The sequence below is a fragment of the Myotis myotis genome, unplaced genomic scaffold (assembly GCF_014108235.1).
Source record: "Myotis myotis isolate mMyoMyo1 unplaced genomic scaffold, mMyoMyo1.p scaffold_m19_p_7, whole genome shotgun sequence".
Classification (NCBI taxonomy): domain Eukaryota; kingdom Metazoa; phylum Chordata; class Mammalia; order Chiroptera; family Vespertilionidae; genus Myotis; species Myotis myotis.
The window spans coordinates 90,119,947-90,139,808 of record NW_023416379.1 but is presented as its reverse complement, the minus strand read 5'-3'; the positions used below and the strand labels follow the sequence as shown (position 1 = coordinate 90,139,808).

Genomic DNA, 19,862 nt, shown 5'->3' with positions numbered 1-19,862 from the left:
TCAAACTGGCAAAAAATCCGAGGTTTGACAATATGTGCCACATACATTGCCAATGAGAATTTTAAAATGGTACAATCCTTATGGAGGTGAATTTGGAAATATCTAGCAAAATTATCCATGCATTTAACCTTTCATCATGTAATCTTCTTCTCAGGATCACAAAAATATATTAGCAAAAATAGGAAAAGACTTATGCACAAGGCAACAGCACAATTTCTAGTAACAGAAGACTGAAAACAACCCAAATGGTTCATCAATATATAACTGGTTGAATAAACTACAGTGTATATACACTAATGAATACCATGCAGCTATAAAAAGGAATCAATAATATCTTCCTATATAACTAGTGCTAGGGTAAGTGTTAAGTACAAAAAAGCAAGGTGAAGAAAGTATCTATAGCATATAGTATGCTACCAATGTTGGGAGGATAAAAAATATAAACCATATTATTTCCCATTTTTAAAAACAGGACAACCCAAAAAACTAAAGGGAAAAAGAGATTACCTACAGGAGTAGAGGAGACAGGAATATAAGCTTAATTTCTCTAAATATAGCTTTTTTGTGTATCTGATTTAGAGAACACATTTATCTCTATATATAAAAGGCTAATATGCAAAGTGTCCCCTCGGGAGTTCAACTGAGAGACCTGGAGTTCAATTGCTTGCTATGACATGTGCGAACCACCAGGGGGTGGTGCAGAATGAAGGAAGGTCCCGGCCGGCAGCAGGAGGCCCCGATTGGCCCTGATCGACGGCCAGGCCTAGGGACGCTACCCATACACAAATTTTGTGCACCAGGCCTCTAGTATTTCACATAATTAAAAGACAAAAAGCATTTTGAATGCAATCACTAAATAAGTGAAATGAAACAAATGAATCAAACTGTATACTGAAATAGTGTCATGATTGATCACACAGAGAATTATTTTAAGTGACTTTAAAACCAGTAATTTTACTATACATCTCTAGTTAGATATACCCTAAAGGCCCAAAAAGTACTTGTAACTGCAAACATCTTAAACTAATTTCAGTAATCGTATGGTCCATGGTAGTATCAGTACTGTAATTCTGAGACTATTTGGTATGTACTGGGGACAAAGAAAATGAATTATTATGCTGTATCACTGATAACCAAGATTTTCAGTATGAAAAAAAGGATATGAAAGGTCAAAGGTGAAACAGTAACTATGTGTACTGAAGTTTAATTAGAAGTGTTAGCATGCACTCATGATATATTTTACATGTTAAGTAAATATATATGCACATATTTCTGAGTTCAGTCCATGGGAAAAGGCCTAGAAATAAAGAGCAACCCAATTGCAAGTACTTTGACTAAGGTTTCTAAATGTCATTTCCTACTTAAAGGAACCAGGGCTTCTTACAGAAAAGGCTGATTCCAGATCAGGGGCAGGAGACATACAAGGTGAACCTGGTACATTCTTGCCTGCCAGAAATCAAGGAACTACTAAGGACTACTGAGGTTGTGTCAGAAAGACTGAAGAGCCAATCTGAAGAGGCTAAAAGATAAGGACAATTTGAATACCAATAATGAGTACAAGTGATCAAAAAATATTCAATTTGTTTAATCCCATAAACTCAAAATAATATGCACTCCCCTTCCAAAAGGAAAACCTCACAAAAAACCTCACTGATCAACTTTGGAGGATGCTAGGTAACCACCTCTTCACTTTGAGAACTGGTAAATAAAAGGAAGCATGTAATAGTTATCCTTTTCTTCCTGGGCAAATTGCATCTCAGAATTATCAAAAGAGTATTGAGAACATTTCTCTCTTCCTAGCTACTAAATGAAGGAATGACAGAATTAGCTGTAACTATTTTGCAGTTTTAAATAGTTGTGAATGAATATCCAAAAGAAACAACCAACGATTTTCTGTGTTTCTTGATAGACACATATACTACCACCTATAGGATGGATATTCTTATAAAAATACAAAATAAAAATAAAACTTGAATCAGATTAAGCCTCTACCAAGTTACAAGAAACACAAGAGAGGAACATGTTGAATACTACCATGGGGATTTAATCACCAAAATGCAGGCTGTTAGAAACTCTACAAGATAAAAACCTAATTTCTTCAACAAATAAACGGGGAGAGAGAGAGAGAGAGAGAGAGAGAGAGAGAGAGAGAGAGACTTGTAACAGCTATTTATTGAGTATGGATTTCATCTGAATTCTGATTTAAACAGCCTGTAAAAACACACAGATTCACTCCAGACTTTCACCTAACTAGGAACATTTGAACACTGAATATTAAATACTCATAAAGAATTAATGTTCAATTTTGGGATATATAATACTAGAGGCCTGGTGCATGAATTAGTGCAAGGGTGGGGCCCCGCCGGCCAGGGGGATGGGATGCAGGAGGTTGGCTGGCCAGCCCCACCCCCATCGGGTGGGGGACCGATCGGGGTGGGGCCAGATGGAGGGAGGAGCCGAGGGTGGTTAGTCAGCTGGCCCCGCCCCCTAATTAAAGTCCCGGTTGAGGGGACAACTTGCATATTAGCCTTTTATTGTATAGGATTATAATTATGGCTACAAAAAGGAGTCCTTACTTTTAGAGACACATTTTGAAATATTTATGGGTAAGATGAAAAAATGTCTGGGGATTGCCTTAAAAATTATCTGATGGGGAGGAAGTAGGCAGTGTATAAACTAAGTTGTCTGTGAGTTGATAGTTCTTTAAGCTGGGTGGTGAGTACTGGTCTACCTGAATAACTAATAGGGTATTCAAGAAGTGAATTTAAATATGAGATTAAATGCAAAGAAATTTTGGCAATGATTATGAAAAAGTGGAAGGACTTGGCACAGAAAGTGTAGTGCCAAGGCAAAACAGACACATTTTTTGGGAGGCTGAATGCTTATGAAATAGCAGTCATATCTATTCTAATATTCCTTCCATGCCTCACTAGTAAGACAGGTTCACACTCCTATATACTACTAGAAGCCCATTACAGTGCACTGGTGAGGTCTCTCGGCCTGGCCTGCAGGGATTGGGCCGAAACCAGCTCTCCGACATCCCCCGAGGGGTCCCGGATTGCGAGAGGGCAGTTCTTGGGTGATGCACCCCAGAATCAAGCGCCCTCCTCTCTGGTTCTGGGTGCACATCTGCCCCCTGGTGGTCAGTGCACGTCATAGCTACCGGTCAGACTGTCAAACGGTTGGCCGGTTGCTTAGGCTTTTATATATATAGACTAGAGGCCTGGTGCACGACATTCGTGCACTGGGAGGGTCCCCTCAGCCCAGCCTGCATCCTCTGGCATTCCAGGACCCTGGGGGGAGCGGGCCTACGCCAGCAGGGGGACATCCCCTGAGGGGTCCTTAGTGCTGCCTTGGAGGTGGGAGAGGCTCCTGCCACTGCTGCTGCACTCACCAGCCATAAGCCTGGCTTGGAGCTGAGCAGCACTCCCCCTGTGGGAGCACACTGACCACCAGGGGCCTGCTCCTGCATTGAGCATCTGCCCCCTGGTGGTCAGTGCGCATCATAGCGACCCATTGTTCCACCGTTCGGTCGATTTGCATATTAGCCTTTTATTGTATCGGAGGATACTCCTAATGAAAAGGAGACAGTCATCACAGGCTGACTCCAAGGCAAGAATACCTCCCAGCATGGTCCAGAAGCAGCCACCACATGAAGGAGAGGATGAGGTGGGGGCATGCTGTGAGGGGGTCTGACACTCAGATCTGGTCAGTGTGGTTAAAGCTCCCATGGATACATGAGCCCACACAACTCCCAAGCTTCCCCATGAATCTGTACAAGTGTGGCAGCGTGCAGAATGACATGCTGTCAACAAAAATGGGACAGAAACCCTTTGGTAGGAGAAAACTAAAATCTTATGGAGCTAATGTTGTTTATTTTTATTTATGTTTTTCCTGGAATCATCATACATGTTAAGTAATAACATTAAAGTTTGATTTAAAAAAAATGCAAACATTTTTAAAGTAATTTTAAGGCGTATAAGGAGAGTACTACTCTAATTAGAGTAGCCTATACTATAATACAACGACCACGAGCTGTGAAAGAAAGAAGTTCTGAATCTTGAAACATCAAAGTAGGGTTTGATACCCTATTCATGAAGACATTATTTTAGTTTTGCTCTTTTTCCCTCATGAGAACCTGGAGTTTGTATCAGTGGTTCTCGAGGTTGGAGTGCACATTTCACAGGATGTGGGAAGGAATAAGCGGTTGTCAGCTATAATTTAAAAGTAACTCTGGGTGGTTCTGACATTCACTTTGTCCCCTTTACAGGGCCACTCCTTTCTCCCAGCCCCCAGTAGAGTGGCTGATGAAACCTGTGTGCTGCCGAAATTTACCTGAAGTTATCACATGGAAGGCTGGCAATTACTATTTCAAACACCCCTTTCAACTAAGCAGAGCTACATGTCAGACAGGTACACCCTCAGGACTCACACACCTCCTTGTCTGCCCGGGGCAGCTGTGAGCTATGAAGATAGCAGGAGGAGGCCCAGATGGGATCCCATTGCAGGCCACCTGCCCATATGTGCACCACACCCCTGCCCACCTGCACCACTGCTCCATCTGGCTGAGGGGGGATGACAGGCAGATGACTGCAGTGTTCTTTGCAGTCAGACTTGTGAGCACCACAGAAAGGGCTCGACGAAAAGTGTTTGACCAGACACCAAAAACACTTCTTGCATCTCTGTAGTCTTCTCTCACCCCTGACACACCTGAGACTATCATGGCTTCAGACTATGCTGACTACTTCAGTGTAGACAAAACACAGACCAAGAATAGCAACCCTCACTACAAGTAATCCCCAGTTTAATTCCTGTAACAGCCTCTCATGCCAGATCAGCCTATTTCTTCGATAATTACAGTGTCCACAAACCTGTTCTTTTTCCAATAAAAATGGGGTCCTTTTTAAAGTAGGTGGCACCTTCTATGCAGCACATTCAAAACTGCAGTGCACTGGGTGGAAATGAGTAGACAAATGCTACACATCTTAAGACTATGAAGGTGGTCTTGTTTCTAAGATTCTTCCCAGGGAGGACTGCCATAACCACACACAGTGAGGTCTGAAGTCTATGAAAGAACCTGGAGAGGACCTGAACCCTCCCTATAGCTCCATCACCAATATTCCACACAGCCCACAAAATTAAAAACCTTGATAACATTAGGTAAGACTTCAGCAGTATTAGTTTTCAAATTTCTTAAAAGTTACAAAATTATTAATATTTATATTAAAAATCATATCCATAACAAATTTAAAACCAAATTATTTATTTTAGTTGAGCTCTAAAAGTTCTCTATGTGTTGGGATAATTTCTACTCCTACTGTTTTATTAATGCTACTCTCCTATATTTCCATGATAAAGGATTACATTTAGGGCACAGCAGGTGTTAGGAAAATGTACACGGATGACCAAAGAACTAGAAAGCATTTGCAGGTTACACTCGTCTTTCCCATCTAGTCACTGCCATGATTTTAGGATCTCTGTCACTATGCTGTGTCCCAGCATGGACAGGACTTGAGAAGGGGAGGAGAAGTGAGTCCTTTGTGAAGGCAAAAACTTCTACTTTGCAGGGACATCTCATCCCCCTCCTGAACCCCCAGCATGCATGTTCCATGAGGCTACGGTAAAGGCACAGATTTAAGAATCTAATTAGTCAAACCATGATCCTGGTGAGAGCTGAGTAAAAACCTGTGGGCCTGGGAAAAAGGAACAAAAAGGAAAAGCTACTCGTGACATCTAGAATGCCAAGACCTGGTGGGACTGTACACAATGCCAGACCATGCAGTACCTAAAACAAATACAACACACAACAGAAAGCAACCAAACAAATAACCAAAGTTTAAAATATAACTTTTGGAAAGATCAATCAGGAAGTACTTCCCACAAGGTAACCTGTCTTTCACAATGACAATTCAGTTACTCTGGTCTTATTCAAATCCATAACAAATTTAAAACCACTTTCTTAAGGTGAACTTGGCTAAACAGGGCAAATATGGACTGAAAAGAACATACATTCATATCGAATCAAAGCCAAAAATACGTGCATAGCCTTGGAAAGTATGAGCACTGGATCACTGTTATACAGACCTCCTCCTTGATCTTACTACCATTAAGTACAGAAAAGCCTTCGGTATGAAAGGCTTTGCCTGGCTGTCATAAGCATTCCCCACATAGCAAATCTGAACGAATCACTAGAACATTTTCAATTCTTAACTACTAGAAAAATACTGATATTCTTTTAAGTTTACTAGTATTATTTTGACTTCTTCTAAAAATATAAGCCTTCCCCTGTGTCACTCAGCCTTAAGGCATTCAAACCAACCAAATTTCTTAGTCAAAGCTGATTAAGAGATGAGGCAAGGGAATAAAAGAAATACTTGAAAATAAAATATCTAAGCAGATGTACAAAATGTAGCTGTAATACTTACCTATCAGGCCCTTCTCGAGAGTGAAGGTTTGGTTTGTAAACATGCATTCAAAAGCCACAATGTGAAAAATCTTGTTCACTGTGTTGTGAGTCCCAACTATTCGAATATATCTGGGGGTAAAAAGAAAAGAAAGTTTGTTGAAGAAAATGAGCTTCTGTCACAACCAATCCAAAAATAACAGTAAGACATATTACATAAACATACAGTGTACCAGGGCCTGGACTAAAGGAGATTTTGAACTTGACTTCAGACCCTGTACCTGCTCCTTAGGGCAGGCTCCAACTGAGCCTTAGAAGAATTACAACAAAATTAGGAAGATAGCACTTTCCAGAGAATTAAGCAGGACTTAAAATTTGATTTACCTAGAAAATCCAACCATGTACTATTCAGCTCAAATCCTGAACGTCAGTACAACTATACATCCATGAGACATTTACGCTGGAGAATAACGAACTGCTTCTATCTCTGTCTGTGGTTAGGAATGTGCCCGTACACAGGTGCACAAACACATAGAAAATCAAACACTTTCAAATTCAATGAAAGTTTTCATCCATTGGAGACAAATACATGAAATCAATATTGTTTTCTTGCTTAAAAGAAATATCCACAGAACCACTGGAAAACACTCACAGTTTCTTGTATTTTAGTACAGCTTCCAAATCGTTGTTGGGAAGTTACCCCCCGCCCCCGGACCGCCCCTCCCCCCTCCCCGCCCCCCGCCTTTACTGCTGGGAAGCCTTCTCCTGACCAGAGGAAGTGATCCGCAGAGGTGACCCAGCCTGCTCTGCACCTCCCTCCGGCCCACAGGGATCTGGCATCTGCACACAGTGCAGAGTTTCACAGGGCAGGTCTTGAGCATCTTGGCCTGTTCCCCCTCTGTAGCTCCCTGGAGGCTTCACCTCCAACAAACAAGCATTAACCTTGGAGTGACTTGCTCCTTTCAATCTCCAAAGGGACCTGACAGTTCACAGGTTAATGAACAGACACTCTCATTCTTCTGAGTGCCACAGGGGGAATGTACCACATTCTTACTGGAATTCAAAGGAAGAACCAGGAAAAATAACTAGATTAACTGATGACACTCTCCCAAATTATGAACTATCCACTCTGTAGGACAGGGCATATTAAACGCACAGATTTCAATTAGGAGATGACAGACCAGGCCAGGGTTCAGCAATATCCTCTCTCCACTGTGTAAAGCAACCTTCAACTTAGATGATACAATTTTACTTCTGAGTTAATCGCTGTTCACTAATTCAGTAATTTCCTTATATTGCTCATCACTCCAAGTTAACTGTGTAACATAAATGCCGATTTTAAAAATTCTCATTAAGGAGACTAGATTTGGGGGTTTTACATCATGGGCTATTTTCCCTCCTGTTTCTTCAAGCCTGAATCTCACAGCAATCCCTGTGCACCTCATTTAGCCATCTGTTCCTTGACACGAGCTGGTCACTCATCTTCATAACCAATAGAAATGCCATCTCCTGGACTGGCTGTTTAGCACGCCCACAGCCATTGCGGGAGACACTGTGCTTCCCGTGTGGAGCGCCAGGGCAACTGGTCCGTCACCAGAGCCCTCTGGTGAAGCAAAAAGCTGGTCCTGATCTATTTTCTTTGGCCCTCAAGGCAGACTGAAGGTGCTGAATTCCCTGGGTTTGGGTGCGTTCCTTTAAAAGAGATTCTATGGTGTGAGTAGAACAGATTGCATTGTTCTTTACTGTTAGCGGTGATACTGGGCTTTCTGGAAGGGAAGGGGTGTGTTAAGGCTGGCACCTGGGCCTGAATCTAATTTTGTCCATTTCCTTAAAACCACAGAAACACAACCAGCATAGCATTTTCAGCTGCTCATGGTCGTGACGGCCTGAGTGCTGCTATCTGCAGCGTGGAGGGGATGGAGGGGATGTGGTTTGGTGCAATTTGATCAGACCACTCTTTTGCTCCCTAGGTCGAGCTTCCACCAGAGGAGAGACAGCTCTCCTAATACTGTGCAAGGCAGAGGAGCCTGACAGCAACTAACAGGGCCTTTCCCCTTGGCAGTTCTCAAGGTTAACAGTCCCACTGACAAGGGGATGCCGTAGTGATCCCCCTCCCTCTCCCTCTTTTTAAAAATGATATGGAACCAAGTTCTCCAAGTTTAGGTAATAGTCATTTCCCAAAATTTACCCTGGTGCAATTGTCAGGAATTGGAGAAAATATGCAACCTTCCTTTCCCTTGTTCCCTAATTATAAGAAACTGAAAATAAAAAATTGTACTGGAATAAATTTCACAGCCTTAATGAAAGTGTTTGTGATAACAAACAAGATAATACTTATGGCTGGAAAAGCACGAGAGATGCCTCCAGATAAAAAGTTCTATACAAATGAAGATAATGTTATCTCTGCTGCACAATCCTGAGGTCAAATTAGCAATTCACCACTGTATATTATACTTCTTGATTAGCCTGTTCTATGTAATGCTCATAACAAGTTTAATTATTCTAGTTCTACAATACTTTGTAAGTTTCCAAAAAATTATAGCATAATTTACGAAAACGGCATAAAGTCCCTATTCAAATACACATTTAAAAAAATGGTAACAAAGTCAAGAAACCATGCTCCTTTTCTCCAGCAAGGAGCTGCTGGCATAGGACTCTGTCCTTCACTGAAGAAGATCTCAACTAGAACTAGCAAATAGGCTTCAACTCATCCCCCAACTTCGCAACCGGCAAGGTGGCCTGCAGCTCTACATTGCAAACTTCGAGGTCCTGTGCCGCTCAAGTGGAGGGGGCTCCTGATCCATGAGCAGTGTCTCCAGGGGGAGGGAGGTGGCACAGATTTTCTTAATGGGACTCACAACGGAGCCTCCCGAGGCAGAAGGGAAGTTATTACCTGAGATATTGAAAAGCCAAGGGATGGGGATGGGAAAGAGTCCTCTCTCACTTTTTTATTTTTCTTAAAAAACAAAGCAAAACTTGCTCTGGTTCATAACACTTAAACCAGAGAAGTAACTACCATATTTTTTTCTGTCACAAATTTTTGAATAAGAGGCAAAGTTAAAGATTAATTTTTTTCCTTTCAACACCATCTCTCCAATGCACAGTCAGACTCTGACTTAACCCGGTAATTGGGGCAGTGACAGCTCGTGACTTCATCTGTGTTCAGAGAGAGCGCTGCTGAAAAATCTAACAGCTGCCCTTTGTTCTCTCCAGGTCCTCAACAGCAGATCAGACAGTTGAAGATAATTAAACCTGTAACAGCGCTCAGGAAGGCAGATATGCAACAGATTGGCCATTTCTTGTGAGGATGAATGCTGTCCACATGATCCCTGGTGTAACAGTCTGTTTCCAAAATTCTCCTCCCTTCCCTATGTTAGTTGTCTTCTAGTTACTGACAAAGACTGGGTCCTGAACATAGTTCAGAAAAGTGTGTTTCAATGCAGAAGTTTCTAGGAGCTCTAAGAGTGTGGGTGAAAGCAGGTTCTGTCTTTTTTAATCAAATGAAATCTAAAACCTCCAAGGTTGCCACTCTAAAGTTGAAAGGCACTATGGAGTTTTGAAGAATGTGCTTTAGAGTCTAATAGAGCCAGGTTTGTGGCCCAGCCCCATCATTTAATTTGCTGTGTCACTTTGGGGGAAACGCTTTAAACCTTTTTAAGCTTTCGCTTCCCTATAAAGTGAGGTCGGTAACAGAGACCTTATAGGATATTTAAATGAGGTAAGCATGTAACATGTCTAATTCATGTCTATCTTGCAGAGCAGGATATCTTTAAATAGAAATTTAAAGAGTAGATCACTGGGTACAAAAGGTCTTTGTTTGAACTTTGAGAAAACTGGTTGTCTGGGCAAGAATTCTTAACTGTGGCTGCTAAAATGGTGCATCTGTAAGGAGGCAGGCCCAGGGGCAGACTTCAAGAACACAGGCAGGGTCTTGTCCTTGCTCTAGGGCCATGGCCAGCAAACTGCAGCTCGTGAGCCACATGCGGCTCTTTGGCCCCTTGAGTGTGGCTCTTCCACAAAATACCACGTGCGGTGCGCACATACAGTACGATTGAAACTTCGTGGCCCGTGCGCAGAAGTCGGTATTTTGTGGAAGAGCCACACTCAAGAGACTAAAAAGCCGCATGTGGCTCACGAGCCACAGTTTGCCCAGCCGCAGTTTGCCGACCACTGCTCTAGGGCATAACAGCGAAGGCACTGAGGGCCACAGTAAGAAGATGACCTGGATCTACAGTATTTCCCACTTCAAGGCCCTAATCTTTAGAAAAGCCTATTTACAATACCCTTGACCTGACTCAGCTATGCATGAGGAGGCAAGGCAAGAATCCTCTGCCCATATTTGGTCCAGCAACCCATACCCACAGAAGAATTTCCTTTTTGTGGGAACCCTAGAAGTTTAACCCCTAGAGTGCCGGGGAGCGCGATCGCGCTCCTCCTGCAGTGTCACTATTAGAAGCTAGTAGTTCACTCTTTATTGACAGATGGCACCTAAGTGCAGAAAACAAATGTAGTAAAGGTTTCCTTAAGTTTTTTTTTTTAATTAAATCTTTATTGTTCAGATTATTACATTTGTTCCTCTTTTTTCCCCCCATAACTCCCCTCCTCCCAGTTCCCGCCCCACCCTCCGCCCTCACTCCCCACCCACTGTCCTCATCCATAGGTGCACGATTTTTGTCCAGTCTCTTCCCACATCTCCCACACCCCTTTCCCCCCTAAGAATAGTCAGTCCATTCCCTTTCTATGTCCCTGATTCTATTATGATCACCAGATTATTTATTCACTTGATTCTTAGATTCACTTGTTGATAGATGCATGTTTGTTGTTCATAATTTGTATCTTTACCTTTTTCTTCTTCTTCCTCTTCTTAAAGGATACCTTTCAGCATTTCATATAACACTGGTTTGGTGGTGATGAACTCCTTTAGCTTTTCCTTATCTGTGAAGCTCTTTATCTGACCTTCAGTTCTGAATGATAGCTTTGCTGGATAAAGTAATCTTGGTTGTAGGTTCTTGCTATTCATCACTTTGAATATTTCTTGCTATTCCCTTCTGGCCTGCAAAGTTTCTGTTGAGAAATCAGCTGACAGTCGTATGGGTACTCCCTTGTAGGTAACTGAGTTTCTTTCTCTTGCTGCTTTTAAGATTCTCTCTTTGTCTTTTGCTCTTGGCATTTTAATTATGATGTGTCTTGGTGTGGTCCTCTTTGGGTTCCTTTTGTTTGGGGTTCTCTGCGCTTCCTGGACCTGTAAGTCTATTTCTTTCACCAGGTGGGGGAAGTTTTCTGTCATTATTTCTTCAAATAGGTTTTCAATATCTTGCTCTCTCTCATCTTCTGGCACCCCTATAATTCTGATGTTGGTACGCTTGAAGCTGTCCCAGAGGCTCCTTACACTATCTTCGTATTTTCGGATTCTTTTTTCATTTTGCTTTTCTGGTTGGGTGTTTTTTGCTTCTTCGTATTTCAAATCTTTGCCTTGATTCTTGCGTTCCTCTGGTCTGCTGTTGGGAGTCTGTATAGTATTCGTTATTTCAGTCCGTGTATGCTTAACTTCTAGTTGGTTCTTTATCATAACATCGAGGGTCTCATTAGATTTCTTGAGGATCTCACTACATTTATCGACGGCTTCTAGACAGTTCTTAAGAGACCTTAAAAGTGTGGTTCTGAACTCAATATCCTCCATTGACAGTTTTGTCCTGTTTCTTTGTCTCCGCATTTTTTATGCTTCCTTGGTGCACCCCCTAGTGGTCTTTGTGCACAGTCTTGTTGTAGTTAAGCCTTGATTGTTGTTGGCAATACCGGGGGTGATTTGACCTCCAGGCTAACTGGCTATGAGAGTCCGCTGTGTCTCAAGTTTTTGAATATGTAACTTCATTTACTTGCGATTAATAATTTTTTTCCTAAACTGCTGTAAAATCAGCAAAAATGCCTTGGCAATTTTAGCATAGTTCCTAGGATATTGGTTGGCACTCAAAGGGTTAAGGAAAACAGGATTTCCTAACAGTGGGCATCATAATACTGTGGCCTACAGGCATTTGCTTTGAAGGTTTCACTGCATTCCCTGCTTGCTCTGGGACGGTACAAATTCCTATTCTTAACCTATCTTTCCATCATTTCTTATCAGGATGCTACCAGGTTTAATTTCTAAGTCATAAACATTACAACTTTAACATCCTAAAGAAAACAGAAACAAACAGCAACTTGTGCATTCCTACTTTAAACCCTTGATATTTATTCTCTAGTCTTTGATTCTGGTGGAGCATAAGCCTATGTGTAGCAGTTTCTACAACAAGATCAAATTGAATTCCGTAAGAAATATTTAAATGAGCTCTCATGGGATCAACTAAAGCCAAAATCCATCAGAATTCTATTCTTTGGTAAACAAAGTTTTATTCTCAAAGTGAACTTCATATTCTTGGGTTAAACAAAGACTCTTGAGAAAACTAGAGTTAGCCTAAGACTCATGCATGAGAAGGGATGCCTAACATTTTGGCTCTCTCTCTGAGGTGGCCACAGAGAACTCTAGGAAGAAAAACTGTTCTTAGCTGTGGCCAGATGCAGTGACACAACAAAAACTTTAGCTCTAGCATTTACTAGGGAGTTGGGACCATGTGGGATTTGGATTCATCATTTCTAAAATTTCCATTGGACTTTTCTTCTCAAGGACATACTAAGAATGTACATAAATAATTCTCTAACCCAAAAGCAGGTAATATCTGTGGGTTTCCCCAGTATGAAATTTTCTTCTAGTTCTGGGTACAATGTTAGTGCTCTTATAATCAAACCACACTGGAGGGGAAGTGAATTCAGGTCTTGTTGCTAAGGCAGCGAGTGGAAAACAGTTTACTGCCAGAATGACAAAAAGCTTCTAGAAAAAGCATGTCGCAACAGAAAAGATTTGTTATTCTTAGAGAGCCTTCCCTCTGGCTGATCTGTGGAGCTATAGATTCTCCTCTACTGACTTCAGCAAAGGCCCCAGCAGCGCTTGCTTATTTGGGAGAGGAAGAATTATTGAAAGGCTAAACACTGCGTCCCGAGTGAGCCTAAGCAGAGGCTACTGTCTCAGGGAGCAGTCCTGGCCGTGGGACCGCTAGCCCTGCAGAGGGAGCGATCACCTTCCACCACCTCTGCTATTCAACCTGAAGGGCAAATCAAATGAGAAGTCATCTTGTGTTTCAGAGAAAACTGATGCTATGCAGAATCAAGTATGCAGAGGGGTAAGATGGGCAAATAATTACTAACACATCAGAACCCAATGTTTCCATAATAGATAGTCATTTCAACTTTAGAGATAAATATTTAAGTGCTGTTTTTTATTTGGAGGAAATAAATGAATTTTGAACAGTAGTAGGTTTTTTTCCCACCTCCAAGTACATAGAACCTAAAACCTGCCATAAAAATATGCCTTAAACTTATGAAATTATATTTGGAGTTAATATCACAAAAGGATGTAATTATAATATTTACATAAATCATATGAAAATGATATAATATGTAAAATTTATGTAATTCATTCAAATTCTCTGCTTATATATTTAATCTGTAGGTATATTGGGTAAGTCTGCTTTTAATCAAGATTTAATAAACACCTATAAGGTATAAGAAATTGTGTTAATCACTGTGAGGAATGGACCCAAAAGACAGAGGACATAAACCTACATTTAGAGAAGTTTACAATGCAGTTTAGAAGGAAAGACTAAAATACTTTGGTATAGTGATGAGAAAGACAAAAGAGCTCTTACCTATTCACACATGGAGTCTAACCTTAAAACACCGCATTTAGCAACATGAACTTTAAAAGCCCTCCCTGTGTGGAGGGACCTAGAGATGATTATGCTAAGTGAAATAAGCCAGTCAGAGAAAGACAAATATTACATGATCTTATCTATATGTGGAATCTAATGATCACAATAAACTGATGAATAAAATTGAACCAGAGGCATGGGAATATGGAACAGACTGATGAATCTCAGACAGAAAGGGGGCGGGAAGGAGGGTGTGAGGAAAGATTAGCCAAAGAACTTATATGCATACTTGCATTGCCCATGAACACAGACATAGGGTGGTGAAGGCCTGGGGTAGAGTGGGAACTGGGTGTTGGGAGGCAAGGGAGAAATAAAGGGTGGAGGGCGCATCTGTATACTTTCAACAATAAAGATTTTAAAAAATATAAAAAAGCCCTCCCTGTAAACTATTCTTGCTTCAAAGACCAAACCAAAACAAACGTGGCTAAAAGAGAAATACTGTCCCCCACACACAAATGATCACCAACTCAGCCAGCAAATATTAAATGTTAACTGAGCACTTACTATGTGCCAGCTACTGTTGCTGGATGTTAGGATATGGGATTGAATAATACAGAGAAAATCTCTTCCCTATGATATTTACCTTTCAGGTCAAGAAATGACAACAAATTAAAAAGCAAATAACTACCCAGTGGATGGTAGGTGATCTGTTTAGCACAGAACTTTATAGACCATCTTGCTAAATTGGAAAGATAAGCAGTTATGAAACTTCTCTCTGCAGGAATAAAAGAGGGTCAAATGGGAGTGCACAACTAGCTGCCTGAGAACGTGGACACAGTGCAAATGAGTCTGAGGTGTAGACACAGTGCACCTATTAGAGATATTTAACAGGATATAGGCAAAAAGCTAATTAAGTAGGCTTCTTAGGATCTGGAAAGAGGAACTCATTTGAATTTCATGGAAAGAAATATTTATTTAATGGTTTAGTTTTCTTTTTATCTTTGCTTTTTCTCAGATTGTAATTTTCAAGGGATTATAGAGAGACAAAATGGTAAGTGGAAGATATAAAATAAAAAATGAATAGTAGAGAGAGGGATGGAGAGAAGGACAGAAAAAGAGGTGCGATAAAGGTAGGGGTGGAGGGGAGAGAGGGAGAGAGAGAGAGAGAGAGAGAGAGAGAGAGAGAGAGAGAGAGAGAGAGAGAGAGAGGGAGAGAGAATGGATATGAATAACCCAATCCCTTCCCTATCTCTGTTATGTGCTAATGTGAACAAATCCCCATGTGGGAATACTGTTAAACAATTTTATTACTCAATAAAACATTTTAACTCAACACAAAGTATATTTTAAGAAATAGAACTAAATTACCAAAAGTTCAACATTTGCATTTTTTCATTAACTTTTCCCCTAGCCTTAGATGCTAGGGGAGGGAGAAAAAATTTCACTAGTTTTATCTCTAAAATGGCTGCATTATCTTTTTCAGTTTATCCAATAAGCTGTGCATTTCCACAAATGTAGACAAATAAGCCTAATGGAATTGTGCACTAGAGAAAAAGCAGAAGAAAATTAGTTAGTTTTCCTTTGAATCTGTAAGAACTCATTTGTTGAATATGACCTATAACAAGCCTGCCTTAGGAACATGACGGGTAAGGAAAGTTTCTCTCTTTCTTTTTTAACCTAATATTAGGGTGGATATATGGTATTTATTTATTGTAACAAAAATTTAAGAACTTGGAGTAAAAGATTAAACAGAGAAGAAAGGCAAACAGAAGGAGAAAAAATTTGCCTCTTCTCAAAGAAAAATCTAAGAATCCAAGAATGCAAACATTTGACACACTGAGAAATAAGACAGGAATTGCCCAAGACAGTCAGAATAATAGAAGTGAAAACTGAGTACCAAAGTCAAGAGAGTAATAGAGAAGAGGGAGTAAGGAAATCACAAATCTTCATTCCAGATCCTGGAGAAGCTAGCACTGGAATTAAAATAAACACTATCATCTTCTGAACACATCCCACATGCTGGCCTTGGCATGCATTCTTTCCTTTCATGGCAACCCATTACCCACACACCCATACAATCAGGCTGCCGACTGATCTCAAAGCTCTAGAGAACAACCATCCCTGAAAGCTTCTGTATTCTTAACACATTATGTGGTGCGGGCAACAATAGCTCCTCAGAGAAAAAACTAAAATATATTTGGGGAAAACAAGCCCAACCCATAAAAGTCCCAAACTTGCCATCTACTATCCCCAAACTGCTTCAATGCTCACAAAGAAATTCAGAGACCCTTCTTTGCCTTTGGGAAATTCTGGACCTTCACCTACAGAATGGATCAGAAAAAAAAAAAAATCTAGAGATTTACTTAGCACATAATTCAAGCATCAGTATAACTATGTACAAAGCAACCAACCAGAGGCAGAGTTGTCAAAGTAAATAGAAATAGTACTACAAAAACTTGAGAGAAGTATTTTTGTCTTGGGTGCCAAACTGGATAAGCATAATGTACTATCTCAGGGACTGTGAAAGCTGGAAGCCCATGGCTAATCTCAGTGGAGAAGTCTGTCCTCCAGGTTCCAATAGCATGAAGGATTACTAATTTCAGCATTAGTGCTATAAGAGATTTTGCTGCTAAAATCTGTCAATGTGTTAGAACTTTAACACAAGAAAAACAGAAAAGAAAACACAAGATGCTCCAAGTGGCACTATTAGGTCGTCTGCAGCTTACAAAAGAACTGAGCAGACATGGGACAGTTTCAAACCTCACAGTCTGCCCAAGACACTTCCCATATTCACACCTTCTGTGTTAGGAGTCCTATGCACTGTTGAAGTTTAATTTTGAAGCCTCTCCCCATCCATATTTTTGGATTAGCAAGCAGGTTGGGAGATACAGTAGTTGGCAAGAATTTTTTTCCCTTCCCAAAGCTTCCTGAGAGTTCAACCATTCATGACCTAGACTTTACTGGTACAGCATTAGTGCTAAGCCAGTGATCAGAAAGGAAATATCAAGCCTTACACTTGTTTCAGAAATTCAAGGAAAGAAAAACATGAAATGCACATAAACTGTGGATTTTGTAAGAGAGGATTTATTTTTTAATAAACAAGAAGATTCTATGATATTGCTAATAGTCACTGCTACTGCTGTGGTGTTTGGACTCCTCATTAAAATAAAACAGACTGTGGAACCTCAGAGGGAAGAGAGGGGAGGAGATAAACCAAAAACCTTGTATGCATACCCATGAATACAGACAAGGTGAAGGCCTGGGGCAGGGAGCGGGCCACGGGCTAGAAACAGTCAAGGGGGGTGGGGGATATGTAATATTTTCAACAATAAAGATTTAAAAAAGAAAAATAACTGGCTTGAGGAAACTCCATACTGTTTTCCAAAATGGCTGCATAAGTCTGCATTCCCACCAGCAGTTCACAAGGGTTCCTTTTGCTCCACTTCCTCAATGGTACTTGTCATTTGTTGATTTATTGATGATAACAATTCTGACAGGTGTGAGGTGATACCTCATTGCTGTTTTAGTTTGCATCTCTCTGATGATTAGTGACTTTGAGCATTTTTTCATATGTCTCTTGGTCATCTGTATGTCCACTTTGGAGAAGTGTCTATTTAGATCCTTTGCCCTATATACACCCCTATGTTCATAGCAGCACAATTTACAATGGCTAAAATCTGAAAACAACCCAACTGCCCATTAGTAGATGAGTGGATAGAAAAGCTGTGGTACATTTATACCGGAATACTACATAGCTGTAAAAAAGATGGATCTCTTACCCTTTGAGACAACATGGAGGGACCTGGATAGTATTATGCTAAGTGAAATAAGTCAGTCAGAGAAAGACGAGTATCATATGATCTCACTCATATGTGGAATCTAAAGAACAAAAGAAACTGATACACAAAATAGATCCAGAGACATGGAAGCATAGGACTGTTGAATCTCAGAGGGAAGGTAGGGATGGGTGGGTGAGTGGGAAGAGATTAACCAAAGAACTTGTATGCATATATGCATAACCCATGGACACAGACAATAGTGTGGTGAAGGCCTGGGGCAGGGGGCGGGTGCAGGCTAGAAGGGGTCAATGGGGGAAAAGGGGAACATCAATACTTTTTATTTCAACAATAAAAGGTAAATAAATAAAACTGGCTTGACTATTTCTTTTTCTTCTTTTACATTTTAAAAATACAGTTTTACACATACATAGTTTAAAAAGTCAAATAGCCTATAGGGTTTATTATACAAAATACCCCCCCCCCCTCCACACTTCATTTCCTCCCCTCCCCTCAGGCAACCATTTTTACCTGTTTTATTGAGTTATTTTAGGATTTATCAAACATCTCTAATTACCATGCTTTTAATGCTACTTCTTGATTTTTCAGTTTTAGGCTTTATCTACAAGTATTTAGGTCTCCCCTTTTCACTTGCATCCCTTCCCATCCCCCCAATTAAGATTATATTATAATTGGTTGAATCACTATTCAGTGTTGACATGATTTTGTAAACATGATCATAACTAATATATGGAGTACTTTCCTTTCCTACCCAATTATTTTCCATACTAGAGTTAAAAATTATCTTGATTTTTGGTTTTGCTTAGTTTTGTATGTATTCAACACTAAATTTCCTCCTCTCTTTAAATTCTCCCTTACTTGAACTAAAGATCCTCTCAAAACATTCTTACACATCAGGTATTTCTAACAATTTCTTATTGAAAAAGTCTTCTCAGACCTCTTGGCCAATTTCATTCAAGTCTGATTGCCCCCTAAATCTTAAACTGTCAACCTGGATCTGCCTTCACCATCATTCTAGGGATTCCTTTCATCTCTCTCCCATTCTCTACTATCCCTATCCTGTTTCTCACGTTGTCTCCTTTCTTGGTCTACTCTCTCATTTTTTCTGGAGAGCATCTCCCAATAGCTTTTCCCAATGGAATTTGGAAGGTAAAAATTTTAAGGCTTTGTTTGTCTGAACATATCTTTGGTCTACGTCCATATTTGATTGGTAGCTTGGCTAGGTATAGAATTTTAAGTTGTAAATAGTTTTTCTTCAGAACTTTTAAGGTCTTATTCGATTGCCTGTCAAGCTGCTAGTTTTGCCAGAAGTCATTATGATACATGACCTGGCTTCTCTCTTCTTCCCCTTCTTCCCCTTCCTCCCCTTCTTCCTCTTCCTCCTCTTCTTTTTTAAACAAAACATGTCCTGCTCTGGAAGCATATACGTTTTCTTAACATCCCTGGTATTCTGAAATTTCATGATGATGTGCCCTTGTGTGGGTTTATTTTCTCAGTGGGTTGGGCACTCAGAAGACCCTTGCAATCTGGAAACCCATGTCCTTCAGTTTTGGTAAATTTTCTTGAATTATTATGAACTTCTTCCTCTGGATTTTTCTAATCTCTCCTTATGAAACTCTTAGTTTTAAATTGGTTCTCCTTATCTTCATCTGCACTTTTATAATTTGCCACCTTTTTGTCATTTTGTTCTACTTTCTGAGAGTTACTCCACTTTATCATCTGTGCTACCAAGTTTTTCATTTCTGCTTTAATATTTTTATATTTCCAACTATCCTTCTTGTTCTCCAAATGTTCCTTTTTATGGCATCTTCTTCTTGGTCTAAGATTGCCATATTTACTCTAATCTCTCTGAAGATAGTTATTATTATTATTATTTCATCTCCCCATGTAGTTTATTTTTTTCCTGTTTGTTTCTTATTT

At 40.3% G+C, this 19,862-nt stretch overlaps 1 protein-coding gene across 5 annotated transcripts in view; it reads right to left on the bottom strand.

Annotated features, from left to right (window-relative positions):
- The window catches only part of BTBD9 (BTB domain containing 9), a 441,592-nt gene that overhangs the window by 147,210 nt on the left and 274,520 nt on the right, over positions 1–19,862 (bottom strand). For all 5 annotated transcript variants that reach the window (XM_036317334.1, XM_036317337.1, XM_036317336.1 and 2 more), the window contains one exon: positions 6,426–6,535. In XM_036317334.1, the coding sequence (XP_036173227.1) occupies positions 6,426–6,535 (110 nt within the window). The remainder of the gene's footprint in view (positions 1–6,425; positions 6,536–19,862) is intronic.